The 24465-nt window shown below is 40.6% G+C and overlaps 1 protein-coding gene across 2 annotated transcripts in view; it reads left to right on the top strand.

Annotated features, from left to right (window-relative positions):
- Positions 1 to 24465, top strand: part of LOC115468955 (alpha-(1,3)-fucosyltransferase 6-like) — a 59698-nt gene that overhangs the window by 5712 nt on the left and 29521 nt on the right. The window contains exon 2 of one of the 2 annotated variants that reach the window (XM_030201141.1): positions 4537 to 4703. The exons of the other annotated variant lie outside the window; for it this stretch is intronic. Coding sequence (XP_030057001.1) covers positions 4694 to 4703 — 10 coding nt within the window. The 5' untranslated portion in view covers positions 4537 to 4693. The remainder of the gene's footprint in view (positions 1 to 4536; positions 4704 to 24465) is intronic. 2 annotated transcript variants of the gene reach the window in all.

Raw genomic sequence — 24465 nt, 5'->3', positions numbered from 1 at the left:
TTAGCGTTTTTAGCACACGCTAAAGATTAGAACATGCTAAATGCTAAGTCACCCCTTAGGAACATATGGGCAACTCTAGCATTTAGTGCACGCTAAAAATGCTGGCGCGGCTTAGTAAACAGGGCCCTGTATTTGGGACAAATTTACTTCTATTGAGATCGGAGATCTCTTTGTCTTAGAATATTAATGGGCCCTTTTACTAAACAGTATTTGGTGCTGACATGTGCCTAATGCACCTTAAAAGGGCTTACTGTGGGACATGCTTAGGCATCATGAGGTAATATGTGCGCGCAAACAGTGTGGAAAAGAATTTTCAAAAATTTTCCAAGGAGGGTGTGTGTTTCTGTGCTAATCAGTTAGCACAGGTACATTACCACACACTAAAGGGCCCTATTACAGAGCTTACCGCTCGCTCTTCCGTGACTACCGATGGCCCAATGCAGCCACCGGTGGTAGTAGTGCCCTGAGCGCGCGCCATTTCTGGGGGAAAAAGAAAGCCCCCGGAAATGGCTTGTGTAGCGATAACCCAGTGCTAATCAGGCATCACCGCATGCTGCCTGGTTACCGCTGGGTTAGCGCGGGAGCTCTTATCACCACCTCAAAGGGCTCCCTGTCACATGGCCATCTGGAAAGAGGGCTTTTTTACCCACTGCGGAAAAAATGGCCCTGGTGCATGGGAAAAACAGCCCCTGCTGCTAGCACACAGTCCTTTTTCCTGCAGCTTGGTAAAAGGACCCCTAACTGATTTGTGCAAGTTTCACACTTAAGCCCTTACCACCTACAAAATGGGAAGTGGTAAGGGCTTATGTGCTAATTTTTGTTATTGGCCACGCGCTAACAGCAACATTAGTGCATGGCCATTAATTGAGAAAATAGAAAATTGGCCATTTTCAGACTGTGAGAAAAACGGCCTTAGTACGTGGGAAAAAAAAACAGCAATAAAAATGGTCATTATATGAAACAGAACATAAAAAAGAAAATTTCTCTCCTTTGAAACACATTGGCAGCAAAGAGTGTGCCAAAACCTCAAAAAAGTGGAAATAAGGCTAAAACAATTCTGAAAGAATATAACCCTCCATTGCAGTGGTTCCCAAACCTGGTCCTGAAGGCAGCCCAGCCAGTCAGGTTTTCAGGATATCCACATTGAATATTCATAACAGAGATTTGCATGCAGTGGGGGCAGTGCATGCAAATCTCTCTCATGAATATTTATTGTGGATATCCTGAAAACCTGACCGTCTGAGTGCTTCCAGGACCAGGTTTGGGAACCACTGCTCTATTGTATTGGTGTATAAAACAAAAATAGTTGGATATGATAGGTTATGTACACAAAATGGTGTGAATTATCTAAAAATATGAAGATATATATGTATAAAAAGACATGAAGATATATAGGAGTCCTTTTACCAAACTACGGTAAAAAGTAGCTGTAGTATGCCCATACATGGGTTGTTATGTGATAATTAGGTCTTCCTTCTCATCAGGTGCTGTGAATGTTGTCTCCATAATACCACAGTTCTAGCCAACCTGGAGAATATAAGACCCAGGGCCAGATGCACTAAACGTAAGGAGCCCTTAACGAGCCAGTAGTAAACCCTGGCATGCACTAAATACTTTTTTCGGACAACGGTAGTAGCTGACGAAAATGGAATGCAGATAAGCAAATTGTGTAGAAACCTCTATTGTAATGAGATGCACTAACCTTTTCCGATTGCCTTAATGCTGGAAAACGGTGGAAAATCTAACGAGAGGTCTGTACCTCTTGTTGGGGCTGCGCGGGATTGGAAAACTTCATAAAATGTAAAAAAAAAAAAAAATAGAGGGGGGGGGGGCATAAACGGCCAAGTGCTCGTCATGGACGGCCATTATGGGAGTGCTCCACCCGAAAAACAGCCCAAGTGCTCACCAGGAGTGTCCTTTATGGACGTTCTTCACTATATATAAAAAAAAGGAAATCAAACAGGCTCCGATGCTGCAGGCTCTTTTTTGGACCCCGGAATAATAAAAACGTCTTTTTTGGCTGTGCTTCACTCAGCTGAGAGACCCGGAAGTCTCTTAGCCAATCACAATGCGTTTAGCCAAAAAGGAAGCTTTTATTATTGCGGGGGTGAATTACGGCCAAAAAGGACATCTTTTTCGATGGAGGGGGTGATGGAGGGGGTGATGGAGCCGCATCGGATTTTCGATGGAGGGGATGGAGGCACATTGGAGGGGGTGAGCGGCGTGGCGTCTTTGGGCGGCACAGGAGGCGTATTTGGCATGCACAGAGTAGCCAGCATAACGCTTGACTGCTCTGCGCATGCTTGACCAGCCGATTGGCCAACTATTTAACGACGGAATAGAGAATGCAAGTGAGCTACAACGAGCAGCTCATTTGCATTCCTATTCTTTGATGCATGCACGTTCCTTACTGATTCATTAAGGGAATCGGTAAGGGAAGGGCTCTAACAATTTTTTAGTGCATCTGGGCCCCAATCTGGGAATTGAAACTAGGGCTGACACTCTTTCCTTTTTTTCTTTTTTCGCCCTGGGCCTTACCTGCTCTATCAAGACCCTTATGGATTAACTACCAACTTCTGCCTGGTGCCAGCTACAGCTTTTCCAATTGTTTCTCTTGTAGCCTCCTCTCTCATTGCATTGTTGTGTTGATTGGCAACTGAACCTCAAGCAGAAACAGCTTGCTTTAATCTCTGAACAGATTAAGAGGCAGATGCACTAAAGCTTAATGAGCCTTTAATGACCCTCCAACGAGGAAAATTTGATCCCTTGCATGCATCAAAGGGCTTTTACCGAGGAAGCTAGCAGCTAACGAAAATGGAATGGAGATGAGCAATTAGTGTAAAAACCCCATTGAAACGAGATGCACTAACCTTTTCCGATTGCCTTTACGCAGGAAAAAGGCAGGAAATCTAACGAGAGGTCTGGACCTCTCGTTAGGACAGCTCTGTGCCAGGAAAAATCGTAAAGTGAAACTTTGAGCCAATCCCAGCGCATTAGCAGAGCTAAAAGCACTGTGATTGGTCCAAAGGACGTCAGAAAACACATCAAATAAAAAAAAAAAAAAGGATCGGGAGGGGGCAAGGGTGCTCATCAGGAGCGTCCTGTATGGACGGCCATGCCCCCCCCCCCCCGCTGCTCCCCACTGTCCACCACTCCCCCCCCCCACGAGAAAGCGAAATTCTGACGTTGGTTACTTACGTCAGAAGGAGGCGGGGCCTAGGCCAGGGAAGAAGAGACGTCATGGAGACTCTGCGACCAACACAACAGATCTTCCTGCCCGTGCAGCGCTTCAGAAAGAGGTGAGAGGCGCTGCTCGGGTCGGTAATAGGGAGGGGGGTCTCAGTGGAGGGGGGGAGCGGCGTAGTCGACCTTAGGGGGGGCAGCGGGGGCGGGGCACGGGGCGGAAGAATGACGGGAGGTGGAGTTAGCTTTTGCAAAGCAGAAGAACAGGAAGGGAGGGGGACCGGGGCTGCTAGAATTTTGGTTTTTCGTGGGGGGGGGGGGGAAGCGGCGGAAAGTGGGGAGCAGCGGGGGGGGGGGGGGGCAAGGCCGTCCATACAGGACGCTCCGGACGAGCGCCCTTGCCCCTCCTGCTCCTTTGTTTTTGGATTTTGCTGACCGGGTAGCCACGTGTATGTGTTGTGGCTTTTTTGTTTGTTTGTTTTGACGTTTGCAGCATGCGCAGAGCAGCCAGAAAAACGCTTGGCTGCTCTGCGCATGATTTAGGGGCCGATTACCGATGTGTATTGTGATTCTTTGATACATTGTACGTTTCAATACCGATCTGAGCATGTGTGACTTTTTTTTTGGTGCATTCTTCGTTTTTTAAAAATTGTTAGGGACTTTAACGATTTTGATTTTATTACGTTTGGTTGCTGCATCTGCCTCTAAGTGTACTGGTAAGTATTTAAATCTGAAGCCTGGATGAGGCACTGTAAACATACAAAGATGGAAATAGAGCTGGCACAGAGAAGGACATAAATGACAATGGTCAGGGTTGGGTTTCCTGTTATAAAGAATAAGCTCCTACCTTGGAGTATCTGTCCTCCAGACAGCACTGTGCATCTTAGAGGGGAGGAAGGTCTAAGGAGAGAAAGAACCACCATGTACAGTGGAGGCATCCATTGATTATGGTAGATCCATGAAGGGGTATCTATAGATGCAAACTCTGTGGGTGCAGTGGGTGTTTGAATACCCCCAGTATTAAGCAAATGCCTTCACTTTGCCCTTTTACTAAGCTGTGTTAGGCGCTAATGCGCACCGAACGCATCCTGTGGTAACACTGAAATCTGCACATGCTGACTGCAATCTAAAAAAAATTCTAATTTATTTATTTTTAAGAGCCTGTCAAGGGAGGAGAGTGGACATTCCTGCACTATATTATCATGTGCTAGCTGGTTAGTAACATAGTAGATGATGGCAGATAAAGACCTGTACGGTCCATCCAATCTGCCCAGCAAGATAAACTCATAGCATAAGATATGATGTAATAATACATATGTATATTTGATCTTGATTTGTCCTTGCCATTTTCAGGGCACAGACCATAGAAGTCTGCCTGGTACTAGCCTTGTTCTCCAACTTCTGAAGTTGTCATCTGAACTCCATTCCAGCCCACTCAAATCTGTCCAGCCAGGATCAGGGCACAGACTGTTAGCGCACAGAATACGCAGGAGCACTTACAGTCTACAAAATGCATGATAGTAAGTGCTCAAATGGTAATTTAAAAAATGGCTGCACAATAATGGCAACATTAGAATATGCTTAATATATATAAATGCTACTAAGTCTAACTATTGAAATCAAATTTATTGAAGGGATTGGACCACCAGAAGTGAAAATCCCCTTGCTTTCAAATGGGTTGTGTTCACCTTATATCATCATCAGTACATTAGAACCTGACCATTAATGCAAAAAAAGAGAAAAAAAAGGCATTTTTATGGCTGAGGTAAAAATGTAAATCAATGGAACCAAACTAATAATAATGTATGTGTGTGTACATTTATGTTTGAGTAAACGTTAAGTGGAAATGGGTACTTTTATTATTAGTATTATTGTGAGGTAAGAATGGCCTTATCATGCAGGAAAGACCCATGTAAGGGTGCTAATGCCACTTTTTACTGCAGCTTAGTAAAAGGACCCCTGTGTTTAGGATGGGGTAATTTTTGTTAGTTTAAGCACTCCCAGTATTCTTGAAAGCTTGCTTCCTACTCTGATCAAACATTTTCCAGGGCAACCTCATCCTCATCAACTTTGGAATGCAAGTATAAAGGCCTATCAGAAACTTTACTACAGAGTGTGTCCCTGTAGAAGACAGTGCAGGCCAGAGAAAGCATTCATCTGCAGACTGTCCCCCATTCACTGAGTTTGCTGCAGAGGGGTCAATCCAAATTTTATATCAGTGAGTGATCCCTATAGAGGGAAGGGACTTTTTATTGTGGATCCTTTGTGTTTGTGTGTGTTTTATAGAGTGGCTTATAACCTTTGGTTTGGGGAGTGTTAAGAGACATGAGAGACAAAAGAATTGCCATACTGGGTCAGACCAAAGGTCCTTCTAGCCCAGTATCCTGTTTCCAACATTTGCCAGTCCAGGCCACAAGTACCTGGTAGAGTTCTAAAAAGAAGCAAGACTTCATGCTACTCTCCCTAGGGGTCTAACCTTACTAATGGTTTATGTACTTTTCCTCCAGGAAGTTGTCCAAACCTTTCCAAACCCAGACAACACGCTTACTGCTTTTACCACATCCTCTGACAACAAGCTCCAGTGCTTAACTATGTGCTAAGTGAAAAAAAATATTTTCTTCTATTTCTTTTAAAAGTATCTTTTGGTAACTTCATGGTATAGATTTTGTGTAGACTTCTATCCTATCACCCATCAGCCATTTCTTCTTCAAGCTGGGGTCAAGAAAAAAAAGAGAAAACTTGCTACTTATGCAAAGGAGAGTGCCAACATTCAGGAGGGAACCCCTTACTGGAAATGTTTCAAGGCAAACATAGTTGTATTTAGGACATGCTTCATTATGTCCTGTGGATGCCACACCAAAGAAATATACTAGACTAGCTGTTAAGTCCGTTAAAACGGGCGAGATTTCCAGCTACCCTCCTCGCCGCCGCTCCCTCCCCCCTCCGTGCCAGGCCCCCTGCACTGACCTGACAGCGCCTCTCACCTCCGTGTGAAAGCGCTGCAGGCAGCAGCAGATCACTCTGCTGCTGCCTGCAGCGCTTCCACACGGAGGTGAGGCGCTGTCAGGTCAGTGCAGGGGGCCCGATATGGAGGGGGCGGGAGCGGCGGCGGGGATGGGGGGGAGGGTGGAGGTTGGTGCGCGTGATGTTCGTTTCCAGGCTCCAGCGGCAGCAGCAGTGTCCGACAGTCCGACTCCGTTTCCCTCTCTGTTCCACCCTCTGACATCATCATGTCTTGATGCGAGGGCGGGACAGAGAGGGAAGTCTCTACTGCGCATTTGCAGGTGAGTCGGTCACTTGCCATTTATATGTTTGATATCAAGGTTTAAGGTTTGACTGACCATGTTTCACAAAAATATCAGCTGGCAGCACTCAGCATTGAGCTGACCACTGCCGGTGATATACCCAGAAATTCAGTGCCAGGTCATGTCCAGACTCCAGCTACACTACAGCCGGTTAGCTGTGATATTCAGCACTTAACTGGATATAGGACACCACTGCATAAAGGGGTCCTTTTACTAAGCTGTGGTAAAAGGGGGCTTGCACAAGCATCAGTGTGTGTTTTTGATGCACTTTATTGCAGTGGGTAAAAGGCTGTCTCTCTTTTTTTAGAGAAATGGCTGTGCAGTAAGTGAACCACTTGCACGCCCATTTCTGGGGGGGGGGGGGGGGGGGAGGCACACTTACTGCCACCCATTGAGGTGGCGGTAAGGAGGTAAGGACTCCCATACTAACTTGGTGGTAACCAGTCAGCACATGGCCCTGACCAATTACTGCTAGGTAATAAAAATAGAAAAGATTTTTGTAGCACCAGGAATGGCGCGTGCTGGGGGTGGGAACTACCGCCCGGCTCCTACTGGGCGGTAGTTCCGGATTGGTGCATGACAAGCCCATTGCTGTACACCAACCCTTTAGTAAAGGGGCCTCAAAGATAGGACTAACTTTTATGAGGTCCTATTTATATAGTTACCTTGCTGAATATTGGCACCGAACTGGCCAAGTGCTGAATCTGTCCCTGGAATGGCTCCATAATACCTGGTTTTGAAAACAGGCGACAACTGGACCTTTTCAGCAGCACTAACTGGTTAAGTGCTGCTAAAAATGACTGGCTAGCCCTGAACAAGCAATTTAATCACCCAGGAGCCATTTTTTGCCCATTAAATCGCTTTGAATATCGACTTGTAAGTGTTTTACAATACCCAAAGAAAAGCAAGGGGAAAAAGGATCTAACACACAATCCACACTATACAACACAAATAGAAACTCCAGGGAGCTAGTACAATTTGCACTTACTATTTTTATTGATAATAAATAGAAATAAAACATAAAATTACTGAAAATAACATGGTACCTTTTTTATTGGACTAACAATATATTTTCTGATTAGCTTTTGTTTTAATTCCCCCCCTCTTGGACCTCTTTCTGACTCCAGATCACACGGGGGGCTAACGATACCTATGTCACATAACAGGTTCTGTATGATTTCTCCAACCTCCATTGCCACCCAATCACAAGGAGGTCTGCTCTGGGTTTGCATTAGGGGCTGTAATCGAATTCTAATTCCCATAACTACTGCTTTCTGTGTTCCTGGATCTAGGTATACTCTGGGCCATTTATGTTCCCAGATAATGCCTAATAAAAATCTGTCTAAGTTTCTCCAGAGACTGAGTGTATGTGATGTGCCTTGTAAGCTAAATGTAAGGTAAAGAGAAGATAGAATAAAGACAGAGATAGGTTTAAATAGATAGATACATTTTATTTCTTACCCAAAGACAAGTCTTCAAGTTGGTACAAATACAGACATCAGACTTTAATCAGGTACATTCAGCAGACAGATTCTGGGTACAACCGGACAGAGCCCTGCCGTCTGACAGAAGCGTTGGGGAGCATTCCAAAGCTATGGCAAATTGTCCCCTCTTTTATACACAAACCTCTCCATAGAAGTCAATGGTTAGATACCTAGCTCTCAATTTCTGAGATGATACTTTCCCATGAGACTTTCCCATGCGGTCTTATCAGCATGTTTTGGGAAACGTTGAGATAACAGTTCCACATCTCTCTGTGTCGCAATACTTTTCACACCATCTTAAGAACTCTGTATAACCTCTGTATCATTGTATACCAAAACTAATAAGCTCCATTTTATTCATCTGATCTTTCATTACAGATGCTATATTTGATTTAAAAATTGTACCAATTTGTGGCAGGACTCATTGTTCAGACCTGCTTTTTGCAGATTCTCAAATATTAAATCATTTACTTGTTGTTTGGCCTAGTCAGTACTTTTTCAGTTGTTTTTAGGCTGCATAGCTTTGGCCAGCAATATTCCAGTGGTAGCCTTAAAGCTAGGCCATATATTAACATTCCCCTCTTCACCCTATCCCATAGGGTGACACCAGGGTTAACGTACCTTGGTACCATCCATTCCAGAAGGTATTCTAGGAGGCCATCAAATTGTCTGAGTCTTAAGATCAACTGGTACAATTTGTTTAGTTTTCGGTTGAGACTTACTCAAACCTGTAGCGAGAAATGTTTTTATGAATGGGACTAATCCATGAGCTCATTTACAAAATCCCATGAAATATAGGTATGCGGGTAATAGCAATTTCAGGTGGATCATACTAATAGGCTGTTTAAGGTTGTAGGTATTCAGAATCCTAAAATAGGTCAGGATTCCTGGACCTTACTAGTACTCATCATTGGCATCCAATCATGAGCACTAATAAGTGGATAGCAAGTATGACCTGGAAGTATGGGAAGCATTGTATATATCCGTTACCCCTCTTGGAGCTTAGTCAAACCTACAGAAAGACATGCGGCTCAAGTAAGCCTACACCAAAGTTAAACAATTGCATAACAGGTTGATACTAACAGAGTTTACATCTACATTATGATATCTTAGCTAGTATTAGGGTTTGATGTTACCCTTGTATCTGAACAATATCAATTTTCACTTTAAATTACATAAACAGAAATAACGGGAAAACTTTTAGAAAAACAATTAGAACAATAAAGGAAATAATAGGAAATAATAGGAAAATAAAAATAAAACCTTTTCAGTATCTAGACAGGATTGTTGCTAAACTGAAAATAAAACAAAATATGAATCTATAATGTCCATAAACAGCAACAGTAGTTCTCAAATTAAGTATCAGTTCTAAATTCTCTTTCATCGATCATGGTTGAGGCGGTGGAAGCGTTGAAGAATCTGGAAGATCTGGAAGATCTAACAGGGCTGGGTTTTCAGGCTGGCTTGCTGAAGGAAGTTGTCGGTCTTGAGATGGTTAGGCTTGTAACATCTGGTTCTGCGGCTGAGTAAACACGTATATCTTTCACATGGACCCAAAACTTATGGTCCAGTAGTTTGCAAGGTGTAAAGATTATTGCCACAACCTTGGGGGATCTAACATCATTTGGGCCTGGATAGATCTTGAAGACGTACTTGTGGTGTACAAAGTGGGATCTTTTCATGTCTTTATTCTAGGCATACACCATCATAATCAGTCCATCAAGAGCCAGAGGCTGGCAAAGGAATAAGCAAAATAACTGTATGCCTGAATGATACATTGCTATATCTTAGTGGGCATAGTCAGGGTGAATTGAATAGACATGAAAGACAATGTAAACATGGAGAAAACAGTGTTAATTAAGTACAAAAGCAAAAGGGAAACCAGAAGGGTTCAATAATGAAAAGCCAATTTACATAAATAGCAATAGTATATATGAAATTGTATCTACAAAAAAACAATTAGAATTTAGAGATGATGGTAAATGTTCAATTATTGATGTATGGAGGGCAAGGAATATGGTGAACAGAAATAGGCAAAAAGGCACGGATAATGCGTTGCAATGTATAGCCAGTAGGTATGGATTCTTCACCTGTAATGACTACCATTCACCAAGGGTTGAGCCCTCAGCTGCAGGAGGCCAGCAGGACTTACGAGCTAGATGATTCAGAAGGAAGGGTAGAGGCCAAAACTTTTTGCAACTCCAGTAAGTGGAGAGCCTATCTCTTTTGCTCATGGACCAATTGATGCATCTGTCGAAACTCACGCTGAATAATGTCTCGTTTCTCACACCAGGTAATGTTGGGGTCTGTGCATCTGTCTTTTAATTTAGCGATTCTTTGCTGCAACATAGCCTTCAGATCAGATACATTATCGGGTAATTCTTCTTTGCTAGCAGTCGTGTCCTCGGTGAGGAACGTCAGCGGAATTCGTGTATCCATCTGGAGAAAGGCAAAACTAAAACAGACCAGTAAATTTATTGAAGGAAGTCATAATGCTAGGAGGTGGGTTGTGGGTATAAATGGGGTTCAGGAAGGAGGCATGGTAAGAAACAAAGCATCGAGAATGAAAAAATTAAAAAAATTAAAAAAGATTAAAATATTTAAAAAAAAGCACCCTGAAGGGTGTAAGATAAAAATAGGCTTAAAAGAAAAATAAAAATAAAACAAAATATGATATATCTGAATTGTAACAAGGCATATTCAGATGGCAATGCAAGAAAAAGGTTTCTTGAAAAAGACAAATGAAAAAAACATTCAAAAGTGCAGACACCAGTGATTGACCTCACATAGAGTTTAAGTAACCTTTTTCAATCAGTCAAAGAAGTAGGGAGAAGCATATCGTTTTAAGACAAAGCCACCACGTGGTAAGAGTTAGTTGAAGCAAGGTGTTAGTTAAATACACAAAGCATAAATTCCAGGACCGCTGCACACAAATAATGTACACCAGTTCTTCTCACAATCACTCACAGTGAAAGACAGAGAGATAAAAAGAGTAATAGTTGCTGTTTTGAATAGAAAGGAATCAGAAAGTGGAGTGTATAATCTTCCTAATTTATGTCTGAAAGCTTCACCAATTCTCAGTCCAAGAATACTATAAAATCTATGATCAGCGCAAAATGCTCCCCCAAATGGCCAGTTCAAGGGAATATTTCTCGCATTTATTCCATATAATCGGATAATGGTTATTTAATATTTTGCTTTCTTGGACAAGGAAATAATGAAAAGCCTTCAGATGTCACACATATCATAGAGAGATTTCAAAAATGAAGGCTTTATATTAATAAAAAAATTAAAGAAGTGAATGTCACATCAATTTAAACAGCGCAACAGTTAAAGCAGAAAATATTTTAACAATGAGTAATACACAGCTTTTATTAAAAAGGGATCCCGTATCAAGTAAAATGGCATAAATAAGTCAGTACAGGTATATATATAAAATGAACATCCTTCGGGGATCGCTCATCCCTGCAGTTGATAAGAACTCCCCAGGGAAGGTATGCTTAGAAGCAAATAAATAACTTGCTGACTCAGTTAGGTCATTTGTGTGGTACCATAAATATACACTTGCTATTAAACCTCGAAAAATATAAGATAAAGACATGTCACCTGTAATAGAAACCGAAACATCACACCAATACAGATACAGAGAAATGGTTTCTGGATACTAAATGAGAAGCTGAGTAATATGAGTAACTGAGAACAACAAAATTAGATCGGGTTCGGATTACGTCCAGTCATTATGGGGCGGTTAATATTGATCCCTAGGTCTGTGGTCACTGCAGTCTACGTTGATCCGGGTTCCACAAAGGGAATGACTGTCGTTCTGGGGGATTTTGACGGGTTTGACGGTTTTGACGGCGGATTTGATTCATAACTGCATTTTGAGGTGGTAGTGGACATTCCCATGCATAATGACCGTATTGATGACAACGATAACACTGAACATCTATATAACGATCAGGGCTAGGCCGGGAACGATAGTCTCTGGGTCGTATATTAGTGATGGGTGGGCCTTTTGCAGGTTGAGACCGGCGGCCACGATTATCAGGGTAATCATTCCTACAGTCTTGCCGATGTGGGTTATCTAGCGAGGGGAGGTCACTTGGTTGCCTGCGGTCTCTCTGTGGTTGTCGTATCTGCATCTGGGAGACACGCAACGATGGGGAGTCTGAAGGAGGTTGACGGTATTGACTATGAGGAAAGTGCCGGCATGGACATTCCATGGCGTAATGTCCCAATTGGAAACAACGGTTGCATTGTACTTCAGCTCGGTGGTTGGGAGTAGGCTGAGAGCGATAGTCCCGGCACTGATTGTTACCTCTAGGACCATTGAATTTATGTGGAATGGGTGAATCGGCTCTTGTAGGGGGCCGTCTACTAGGTCGTGGATTAAGATTGACCTCACCAGGTATCAATAACGATGTCAGATCGACAGTGTCTGGGATCACGTAATCAGTGATAGTCAATAGCCATCTACTGAGAATCTGATAGTGGAGATGACGGGTGGAATCGGGTGTGTATGTGTAAATAAAGTTTAATAACCTTTGCAGAGTTTTGGTCTTAAAGGTGCCCTTACGGGGCCACGAGAGTCCAGGCTGAAACTTATTCCAAGAATGCCATATTTGGCAAAACTTTATAAGATATATGTGGTCTCCTGGGAAGTGATTTATCACTCTCTCAAGAGGCAGCATAATGAATTGGGTACCAGAACTCTGGTATGGTAGAACACCGATATCAGGGTTGTGTCAAATAGTATTGGCAAATCTAGTCTTATAAAACACCTATATCACTACAATCTGTTATTATTATCTCCAAAAAAAATTCGAATATACAATGGCAAGCTTCATAGCAACACATGCAATAAATGAAAATATACTCACGTGCAATGTAATCTCCAGGGCAGAAAATTAATAGAGAAAGAGGACAATTGGCGGGATCACTACGCCCGTCCGAAATCTCGGTGGCATACCGCAAAATAGAAAGGTTTTGTTTCGGACGGAAAGTCCTTACCAGGGTTCTGAATAGATGTCAGATCACCAGTATTACTATAGGCATGGTGAGCATACACAACAAAAGGGCTAGGCACTTCATGTTGGTAGTTTCCATAGTTAAATGTAAGATCTGGACTATACCAAAGGCAATTGGTGGTTAATGAAAATGAGTAATAAAAGTAATCCTAGGGTCTTAACCAGAGGTAGTGAACAACATCACCCAATATAGAGGGAAAAAAAGAACTAAATTAGTAATATATATATTGACCAGATCTAGAACCCGGTACAAGGTCAGTGGTTCAAAAGGCAGCTTCAGAGACAGCAAGGAGACCTAGAAATGATAATTTGTTAACAGTTTACAAAAACATGCAATGATTATCCTGATAGTAAAACATACAGAGATATAACACAATCATACTCACGCATCTATTAATGTACTCCAACATAGGGACCCAAAATAAAAATTACTAATTGGCGGAAAGCTCGACGCTTTGACCGCAAGTGACATTAGGAGAAAGCAAGACATAAACTGCAAACAGAAATATGCATAGAGAGACAGTACAAAAGTAAATAAATACTTAGTGTCAGCTATTATAGATTTATACTACTCTATCCCAAATTAATAAAAACTGCTCCCCAGAGTGTGCTTCTAAAGGCGTAAAGAAACCCAGTTTCCCAGCCTACCAAGAACTATTCCGTATACATGGCAGAGCCCCCAAAAAGGGACATTGCAAACACTCCCAAAAAGGACTCAAGAAACCAGCGAATAAGGTGTCATGAGTCGAAGAGCAGCGGTCCAATGGGTTTTCGCTGACTAGTGAACTTCTCGTGTGCGTTTGAACTTCTCGTGTGCGTCTAATCACCCCAAAGGACCTGTAGTTTGAGAACTTCTCGTGTACAACAACCCACTCAAAATTTTGTGGTTAGGGAACTTCTCGTATATGACTAACCAAACTACAACATTGGAAAGTTAGGAAACTTCTCGTGTAAAAGTTAACCATCCAAAAATATTGAATGCCCGAGTCAACCTGTATACAATCGCAACGAAAGTCGTTAGACGTCTCTTTATTAACCCCGCGCTCATCTATACAAGTAACTCATAGGTGGGCAATAATGCCGAAACCGCAGGCCACTCCGAAAATGGAATGGAAGTCTGCCCCTAATAGATAAGATGCCGTCATCCATTGAAGGATCTCCTTCAATGCATGTAAGTCCCAGACATCGGTATCAAAGTTAATTGCATGACACTAGTACAATAAAGTAGAGAGAGAAAAAATATTAAGAAATAAAGGAGAAAGAAAGAAAAAGGAAATAATAAATATGGCATGTTCCTAGAAAGAACCTCTGAAACCTAATCCAGAAGTAACAAGCAAAAAAAATTATTTTAAAGGGAAAAAAACATGTAAGCTCTTCGGGTAAGGCACAGTCCAAAAAAAAGTCACTAGTTGGAACACATTAGCCAGAACCAAAAATGCCAAAGACATCACTGTCATGCAGCAATGGAAAATAGAATAGTGAAAGGAAACACCGATTTCAACAAAAGGCAAGAAAATGTATATTAACAAAGACATATTAAATATAAGAGAAGCATATAAATCAATAAATTTTGAAACAGGACACCAGAATCGTGGTGTAAAGATGACAAGCTCATACCCATAAATATACACTCAGAAAAGGGACATAGTAAATAAAATAAACCCGAATGCAATGGCAGGAAGCTTTTGTGGCTAAACAGGTGAAAGGGGAAAAAAACAAATTAAAACATGTGATTCTTACATCAAGAACTTCCAATGATACGGCATAAAACATACATACTAGTCAGTGACTGAAATGATATGTCTAAATGATGACAAACAGAACAGCTGCAGCATTAGAAGGAAAGAGAAGGTTGGGTTATAAAGGACCAACAGGAAATAATTGAAGTAAAACAACGCTGTATTCTCATGGCACGCAGCCATCATCTTCTCAACCGGAAAGGTAAAACATATTTTATATGCATATCTATTAAGGTAAAAGCAGAGAAATGCTTCTATATAGTACAGAATATTTATACTATCATATAAGTTATACAAAGGATTATCTAGCTCTTAATGTAACAATAAACCATTGTAATTTTATGTGACTTTCTGTGTTGGATCTTGGTTCATATCAAACTTATTATAAAGACTTACACAATTTAACTCTTTATAGAACCATATTATTTAAAAGTGATTGTCATTCTCAGGACGTGGAAATATTCATCAGGAAATATTATAACCTAGCTCATTATTACAAATATTTAAAATAAGCCAGTCCAGGCTGTATGCCGTCGGAGGACGAAAACCACAATGCAGGCGAGGAAGTGCAGTATTTCCTGTAGATAACGTTATAATATAGCAAACAGTACAAAAGCAATCATGCAAGACAAACAAAGCTGAAAAAGTCTGAGAAATACTTAACCTTGTACTCGGACAAAGAAGGAGAAAGCCGGTTTTCAAAGGGTTAAGTTATGTATGTTTGAAGGAAAGATACCTTTTTAACACTTTGTAAGCACATGGTGTAGCACAATGAAGTCTATCAGGCTGTCACTAGCAGCGCAAAAATAAAGAAACCTGTCTTGGGTTTAAAATCATGACTCAAAGACGGAGTGAGAAAGCATTAGAGTATCTATTGTTTAAGGGAGGTGAGCTGAAAGAGAGGGCAACGCACAAAAGTCAAGGCAGTATGAGCATAAATTTTGGGGAGTGGGAGACAACGTCCTAATAAAAGGAGAATGCAGAGTAAGACTAAGGTGCAGTGTCATAATCTTAAAAGTGAAAGAAAAAGAATACATCCGTACATTGTTACATGCTCAGAGGTGCCCGTATAACGGACTTGGCAGCATGAGGCATGAAAAGATAAGTCATTTTACAATTATGATACCTGCTAAGGAAATATACCAGAGAATCAGATAATCTCGTCGGCGTTAAGGGAAAGACCCTTGCATAAGTCCACCGTCGAGAATATGTTGGAAAAAAAAGTTGTACCAATGTCGAGGGGAAAACGGAGTTGAAAGATATGAAAAAGATATGAGAGGGAGTTAGTTAGATGGATTTAGGAGCAATACAGTTGACAGAGGATAGACAGCAAGAGGTTCACAATATCCCTGTGTAAATGACTGGTTAACTTGTACCACCTCAGCATAGAACAGAAAAAACGGACGGAGAAGGGGGAAAAAAATTACTTTATGAGCTTTTAAAAGTGAACTGTAGAGCCTCCTCTGCCAAAGCAGTGCTGGACTGATAAGGCAGCTAAAGTGGGCAAGCTTCCCAGATTCTCATGTCCTTGAGATAGTGAACTACAGCGCTTGTTAGGGAAAACTCTTAAAAGTTACAGAAAGAAATGGCAGTTTCAGAAGCCTGAATAAGGATATTAAAAAAATGTGAGAAAAAGGGGTTTAGAACTTACAGCTCTTCGGGCAAGTTTATTCGAAGCCCAAGAGGGAGTATATAATCAAGACTCACACCACATGGGACTGAGAAGGAAAAGGGATAGTTTTATAGGGAATCAAAAAAAATGATTTCTAGTTTGCACCAGAAGCCAAAAAGGTGTATGTAAGGTGTTAAGTTACCCCAATTGGTATCGTGCGGGCCACATCCTTATAAATTTTAGGAGTCGGCAAAGCATCAGAGAAGAGGGCAGGGAGGATTATTATGGCAGAGAAAGTGGGAGCAGAACAAAGTGTTGTAGAGGAAGGAATTCAGATTGGACTTAAGGGAAAAAGAAGTGGCTATGGGGGTAGGGTGAGAGCACAGAACTGAGCAGCAGTGAAAAAGAGCAATCAGTTGAACTACGCAGTAGATAATAAAAGACAGGAAATGCGCTTCAAAGTGAAAAAAGCCAAGCCAGATTTAGACAACGGCATACAGAGATAAGAACTAAGAAAAACAGAAACGGCACAGTATAGTGCCCACAAAAATCCAAATCAGACGGAGTACAGAAACACACACACAAAGATGCAAAAGGAGGAAAAAGAAAAAGGAGCGGACACACCCCCAGACAACAAGACGGCCATATACTGTCACAGAAATTAAAAAGGAAAGATAAGATCAGGAAATGTGTGTAACAGCTGGAAAGATAGCACAGGAGCATAAGATAGAAACTATATATGTGTAAGGAGAAACGGAAATCAGAGGTTCTGATGCTGCACTATGAAAAAGAGCCGAGAAAAGTACAGGAAGAAGGGCTGTTAGAGGGAAAGCATAGTGCAGAGGACTGAAAGAATAGAATAGGGTATGCTGGGAAGTGTAGTGCACAAAGGTGTGGATACGGATGGCAAAGAACTGAAGGAATATACAATTCTTGCAGTTATCATGAGAGACAGAGAAGTTTAAAACAACCGCAGATAAGACTTAGAGAGATAAGGGGAAAGCAGCAGTTGGACGGCGGTAAGCAGTGTTTGCAGCTGAAAAGAAAAGAAAGTTGTAGGAAGTCCAATAGGAAGATACCCTCCTAGAGGCATAGAGTAAAAGGAACAGTCCCGAGACATTAAAAAATCTCGTGGATAACTGTTTCAGCACAAGATCAAAAGTATGTGTCGCACACACAGAGTGAAGGCAATAGCAGATGTGGAAAGGTGGGGGCTGTCAGTTTTGAAGAGTGGTAATAAGAACAGAGAAACCAGAAGGATTTTAGAAGGGAGCAATCTGAAAGCGTGCTGTTCTCCCAGAGTAAAGAAAATTCCCCCGAGACGGGAACATACAGAAGAGAAAAGACTAATAGGAAGAGGTAGGCAGAAGAAGTTAGGATGAAGGAGAACAGGAAAAGTGGAAAGTAAGGTCGACAGAAGGAGGAAAGACAGAATACATAGTGAGAACAAGGGAACAGGGATTTGAAAAGAAGGGATTAAGACAGAACACAGGGTGAGAATGGGAAACAGAAAAATGCGCAATCTCTAAGGATTGTTAAGCGAGAAATGCTAGCATAAAGACCAATCCAAAGATTTTGAACATTGAAATAAACTTACAGCCAACCCCAAATCGCAGTCGCCTGGATTCGGTGTTATGCACCAAGCACACAACAAGCACAGTCTTGCGCACATCTTTCAAATCAAAGGGACGGACAGAATAGGAGGAAGGAAAAAAAGGTGAGAAAAAACAGTACAGGATATAGAAAGACAGAAACGAAGGTTTGACCACAAATAGAGATCAGCATAGACAAGGGCAGAGAAGCAGGTGTGTTAGGTCAGTGCAAGGCATGAAGACATTCAGGGAAGAAAGTAAAAAGACAGAAGAATAGAAGAGTATTTAAAGTAGGGGTGAGAACAGACAGAACATTGGTGCCCAATACCCCTGAAGTGGGCAGTGTCCGTGATAGGGGAAAAATGAAGGAATAACAGCAGGGAGATTGGGGAAGGAAAGATAAGAGAAAAAGAGAAAAAAGTGATAGAAAGATAACATAGAACATTTGAACGCACAATATAAGTATCCCCTCTTGCGTTCAAAAGAAGAGAAAAGAGGATAGAGTGAACGGTCAGCGTACGGCTGGTCACCACTGTTTTAATTCCCCCCCTCTTGGACCTCTTTCTGACTCCAGATCACACGGGGGGCTAACGATACCTATGTCACATAACAGGTTCTGTATGATTTCTCCAACCTCCATTGCCACCCAATCACAAGGAGGTCTGCTCTGGGTTTGCATTAGGGGCTGTAATCGAATTCTAATTCCCATAACTACTGCTTTCTGTGTTCCTGGATCTAGGTATACTCTGGGCCATTTATGTTCCCAGATAATGCCTAATAAAAATCTGTCTAAGTTTCTCCAGAGACTGAGTGTATGTGATGTGCCTTGTAAGCTAAATGTAAGGTAAAGAGAAGATAGAATAAAGACAGAGATAGGTTTAAATAGATAGATACATTTTATTTCTTACCCAAAGACAAGTCTTCAAGTTGGTACAAATACAGACATCAGACTTTAATCAGGTACATTCAGCAGACAGATTCTGGGTACAACCGGACAGAGCCCTGCCGTCTGACAGAAGCGTTGGGGAGCATTCCAAAGCTATGGCAAATTGTCCCCTCTTTTATACACAAACCTCTCCATAGAAGTCAATGGTTAGATACCTAGCTCTCAATTTCTGAGATGATACTTTCCCATGAGACTTTCCCATGCGGTCTTATCAGCATGTTTTGGGAAACGTTGAGATAACAGTTCCACATCTCTCTGTGTCGCAATACTTTTCACACCATCTTAAGAACTCTGTATAACCTCTGTATCATTGTATACCAAAACTAATAAGCTCCATTTTATTCATCTGATCTTTCATTACAGATGCTATATTTGATTTAAAAATTGTACCAATTTGTGGCAGGACTCATTGTTCAGACCTGCTTTTTGCAGATTCTCAAATATTAAATCATTTACTTGTTGTTTGGCCTAGTCAGTACTTTTTCAGTTGTTTTTAGGCTGCATAGCTTTGGCCAGCAATATTCCAGTGGTAGCCTTAAAGCTAGGCCATATATTAACACTTTTGAAGGCAACCTTTCTTCTTCAGATCAGAAATGAGCAAATGTTGACAAATATCAGAATATATACGTGAAACACAAAAGCATTCCAAAGACAGTCTCACAGGAAGAAGGTAGGGTGGGTTAGATAAGAAACAGGGAGAGCTGAGTGAGTGAGAGACAGGGAGAGATGAATGGGTGATAAGAGGGGGAGAAAGTATCATTTTATGGTTTATAGTGGGATAGAAAACTCAGATCTTTGTTAAGTCCTCTCTGGTGGGTGTCAAAATATTTCATCCCTTTGAATTCAAAGATCTTATGTTCCTGGATTGTCTTAAAATTTCCTTTCAGTATTCTCACCATAAAATCTGGTTTTGTAAAGTGCTGTCCCACAGAGGTGCATCCTGGTTTGCATTGTGATTCCAAAAATCACCTAAAGAAAATGTTCAAAATTCAGTACTCCCAAAAAGGGCCCCCAGAGCAGTAGAATATTTAGGGGCCAATTTACTAAGGTGCGCTGAAAAATGTCCTCAGCTGGTATAGATGCATGTATTGGATGTGCACAGGTTCATTTTTCAGCGCGCCTGCAAAAAAGGCCTTTTTTTGCTGAAAATGGACGTGGAGCAAAATTAAAATCAGCGCTCATCCATTTTGGCCCTGAGAACTTACCGCCACCCATTGACTTAGCGGTAAGGTCTCACGCGTTAACCTGGTGGTAATTGTCAGTGCGTACACTGCCACTTACCACTTGGTTAGCGCCACACTGTAGAAAATAGAAATTATTTTCTGCCACGCATTTTGGACATGCGTCAAAATTAGAATTACTGCCCGGGGATGCATGGGCGCCTACACAGCTTAGTAAAAGGGCCCTTACTGCTCTTGTTCTCCCCTGATGAGACTTTGGTGAAACGGGGTCCTTTATTTGGTGTACTAAAGTTTGAACAGTTTCTTTGGATGATTTTTGGAATGTTTTTCTTTGCTGCCCTAGTGAATCTACACTTGAACAGTGCCCTTCACCTGGAAAGATAAGCTATTTTTTCATGTTTGTTTGAAATTTAATATATATATAAAATTATTTGAGATGGTCTTTGTACATTTTTAGAAAAGTGGGTTTTTTTCTGACCAGTGATGGTGAATATTTACTGTTTTAAATTACACCAGGCAATTTGAGTTTTTCATTAAGGTCTTTTCTCCACTTAATTAAATAACAGTTATCTTTTGCTAACCATTTGTTCTGAATCATCCTTCAAAAATTTCAAGACTGCTATAAAAACCTGGCTGTTTAATCAAGCTTTTAATGTTTCTTGATTCACTATAGGAGGGAGAATCAAATTCAGACTCCTGGCTTTTCTTCCTTTCCTCTTTTCTCATTCCCCCCTCTCCTTTTCCTTTTTGCCTTCTATTACCCTTCCTTCTTGCGTGTGTATGATTTATTCTTTTCCTGTCTATATTGTAGTACCTTTCTGTTATTTATATACTCTTAGTTTTGTAAACCACTCAGGTTTGCAAGTTAGGTTGAGTGGTATAATAAATTCTAATAAAATATAAACTATAAATTACCGTTGGTATTGAGAAATTATTTGTTTCATAAGGTTGTTTTGTATATAGATTGGGTGGGTCTTTTTTCTTTTAGAACTACTTTGTGCACTAATGTTACCATTAGTGTGCGCAGGATCCACAAAGATGGAGGAACACCAAAATCCTACAAAAGGCGCAAAGGAAGGATGAAGTGGGAAATGAATAATGGCTCTCCAAAGACAAACCAAGGGGCATCTAAGCATTAGATAAACACTCTTTATTGATAGGAGCTTAAAGATTCGACATAGCACTGTGTTTCGTCTAAACGTGCCTGCCTCATGAGTCTATAAACAACAAATAAGTGCGAACTACATTTAACATGAACTAATACAATAAAAATACACAATAAAAACATGGATACAACAATTCATGCTTCTCACAGTGTCTAAATAAAACATACTACTAAGATAAAATTAAATATAAAGGATAGAAAGAATAAAAATGAATGAATGGATTGTCAGGACAACTTTAGAGACTGCATAAGTAAAATCATATTGAGTCAGTAAGGGCTCTTGTGGTAACCCTGTAGTAACTATTTAGCTAAGTGGTTACCACTCCCATGTCCACTCTCCACTCATTCCCCACCCATGCCACATCTTTTCTCATGCAGCTTAGTATAAAGGCTCCCCTAGTTACTAACAACTGGTTAACAATAAAATAATACATATTAACAGTAAAGCATCCAGCTTTACCTACTTAAGTGCACAACTATGGAACGCACTGCCAAAAGTAGTAAAAACTATGCTGGACCACCTACATTTCCGGAAAGCACTAAAAGCAAACCTGTTCAGTAAGGCATACCCTACTGACCCAACATTAAAAAACCTGGTTACCTGCGACATAATGTAACCAAAGACCGTAATGGACATATCATAACTCTTCCTCTTCCTCTCTAAGTTCCCCTAATGTATTTACCAGACATGAACCTCATTCTACCACAATATCACCTTGTAATTGTTCATACCAGAACTGGCTAACACTGTTACGGCACTATGTAAGCCACACTGAGCCTGCAAATAGGTGGGAAAATGTGGGATACAAATGTAACAAATAAAAATAAAATAAAAAACTAACATTAATAACTTCTCTACTGAATGCTATAATTTTTCATCACATGTGACACTGAAAAATAAAAGTAGAAAGATCATAAAACAGAATGGAATTTAAGAAAGGAAAGGTGACAGCACTTGATAGAACAAAAAGTAAAAAATGCATTATTTTAAAAAATAGTAATTCTTTGTTCCATGAATATATTAAACAGATAGGGTTCATAAGGCTGCAAAACTGCACCCTGCATGTCAGTTTGATTGCTAGCATAAAAGAAATGTTATAGTCAAAATAATATTCTTTGATTTATTCTTACAAATGAGGCTGCAAAATTATGTATTATATACTCCTTGTCTTTCTGGGTTGCTCCTAGGTATTCTGCAGTCTCATTTCTTATTATGTACATTTACGGTAATCATGATGGGAAAGGTTTGGCCCACACATTCATCCTCATTCTTTGATCATGATGAGGAGCTCCAGATCATGGTTCTTTCTGGTTCCCATTAAGAGGACATGTAAATGTTTAGAATAATGGGATTGATATTCTAGCAGCAGGGGTGAGCATTCTTTTAGCCACTGCTGATGTTATTCCTGGGCTGAACCATGTCCGATTATTGGCATGGAATATCCAGTTTTATGTGTCCAGCTATCTCTTATGTGGTTAAGTATGATAAAATTTAGACTAAAATTCTAAACTTTAGACTAAAATTTAGACTAAAAGTCCACCTTTCTGAGACTGCTTTATACTCCTGTTCAGTACCCATTTCTATTTTAATCATTCCCTAATCCTTTATTTGTCCTGTTAGTAGTAGTAGTTTAGTTTAGTAGCTTATGCTGATAATGGTGTCAACTGTCTAACCCTAATCATAAGTTGGGATAAAAATAAAAAAGCCAGTTGTTTTTTTAGTTTATTGTCCCCCAGGTGTTGCAGATTATTGATCAGCTTTGTTTGAATTTTCAAACTAACATCATATTAGGTGATTTTAATATATATCTTCATGATTCAGATGACCCTAATGTGCTTTTTAAAAAGAATTTTGCATTTTATCTGAATCTACAATGGATTCCCACATTAGCAGCTGGTAAGAATGTTCATGAACTTGATCTTCTTTTTGGTTCTGATCAGATCATCATAAAATTAATTTCATGCTTCATTTGTTAGGAGAAATACTTGCTGTATCCAAAACATGATTTCATCCTGAAATACTCAATTTGGCTTCTTTGGCAATTACTATCACCCTTCTAAAGTGGGATAAAATGAAATATATTTGTTCTCTCTGGTTTATACCTGATCTTGAATTGCTGAAACGTGAATAAAGAGCATGTGAAAAAAATTGAATTGAGATGCAAGCAGTAGATGACAAACTCATATGGAGAACTGCTGCTAAAAATGATGAAAGTGAGAGCTTGTTGGCTAAAAAATTCTATTGCGCCAAAAAAATTAGTCACAACGTTAATGAATTTTGAGGATTGACAAGCTTGTTTCCAAAACTCACTTAGTCCATTTTTTGTCAGTTTTCAGCTATGCGATTAATTTCGTTCCTTCATATAAGAATCATTTACTGTAGCTTACTCCTGTGCCAAAACTCACTAAATTCATTAGTTTCAGCACAGGAATAAGTTATAGTAAATGAATCTGGCCTCGATGAACAAAATTAATCGCATAGTTCAAAACTGACAAAAAAAGTGGGCTGAGTGCTCTTCAATTGTTCCATGCTGTTAAAACTCTTTTTAAAAATCCAAGTTTGAATATGTCTGCCAGTTGTTCTGCTGATGATTTGGCAGACTATTTTTCTTAAAACATTACATCAGTTATAAATCAGTTGATTTGTCTGGAGAAAGAGGATTTATCTGATGATAATTGAATTCGACCATCAATGCAGCAGATCTCACTGTCTTAGAACATTAACAGGCCCTTTTACTAAGATCATAAGAACATAAGAGTAGCCATACTGGGTCAGACAAATGGTCCATCTAGCCCAGTATCCTGTTTTCCAAACAATGGTCAACCCAGGTAACAAGTACCTGGCAGAAACCCAAATCGTGGCAACACGCCATACTACAAAACCCAGGGCAAGCAGTTGCTTCCTATGTCTGCCTCAATAGCTGACTATGGACTTTTCCTCCAGGAATTTGTCCAAACCTTTTTTAAACCCAGATCCGCTAACCGCTGTTAACTATTCGTTGAGTGAAAATATATTTCCTCCTATTTGTTTTAAAAGTATTTCCATATAACTTCCTCAAGTGGCCCCTAGTCTTTGTACTTTTAGAATGAGTAAAAAATCAATTTACTTTTACTAGTTCTACACTAGAGAATGACATGGGGACAAAGTTTGTCTCCGTCTCCGCCCCGTCCCCATGGGTTCTGTCTCCATCCCCGCCCCGTTCCTGCAGGCCCTGTCTCCATCCCTGCCCC

This window comes from Microcaecilia unicolor, chromosome 4 (genome assembly GCF_901765095.1).
Source record: "Microcaecilia unicolor chromosome 4, aMicUni1.1, whole genome shotgun sequence".
NCBI lineage: Eukaryota > Metazoa > Chordata > Amphibia > Gymnophiona > Siphonopidae > Microcaecilia > Microcaecilia unicolor.
This window is presented reverse-complemented; position numbering and strand designations above follow the sequence as displayed.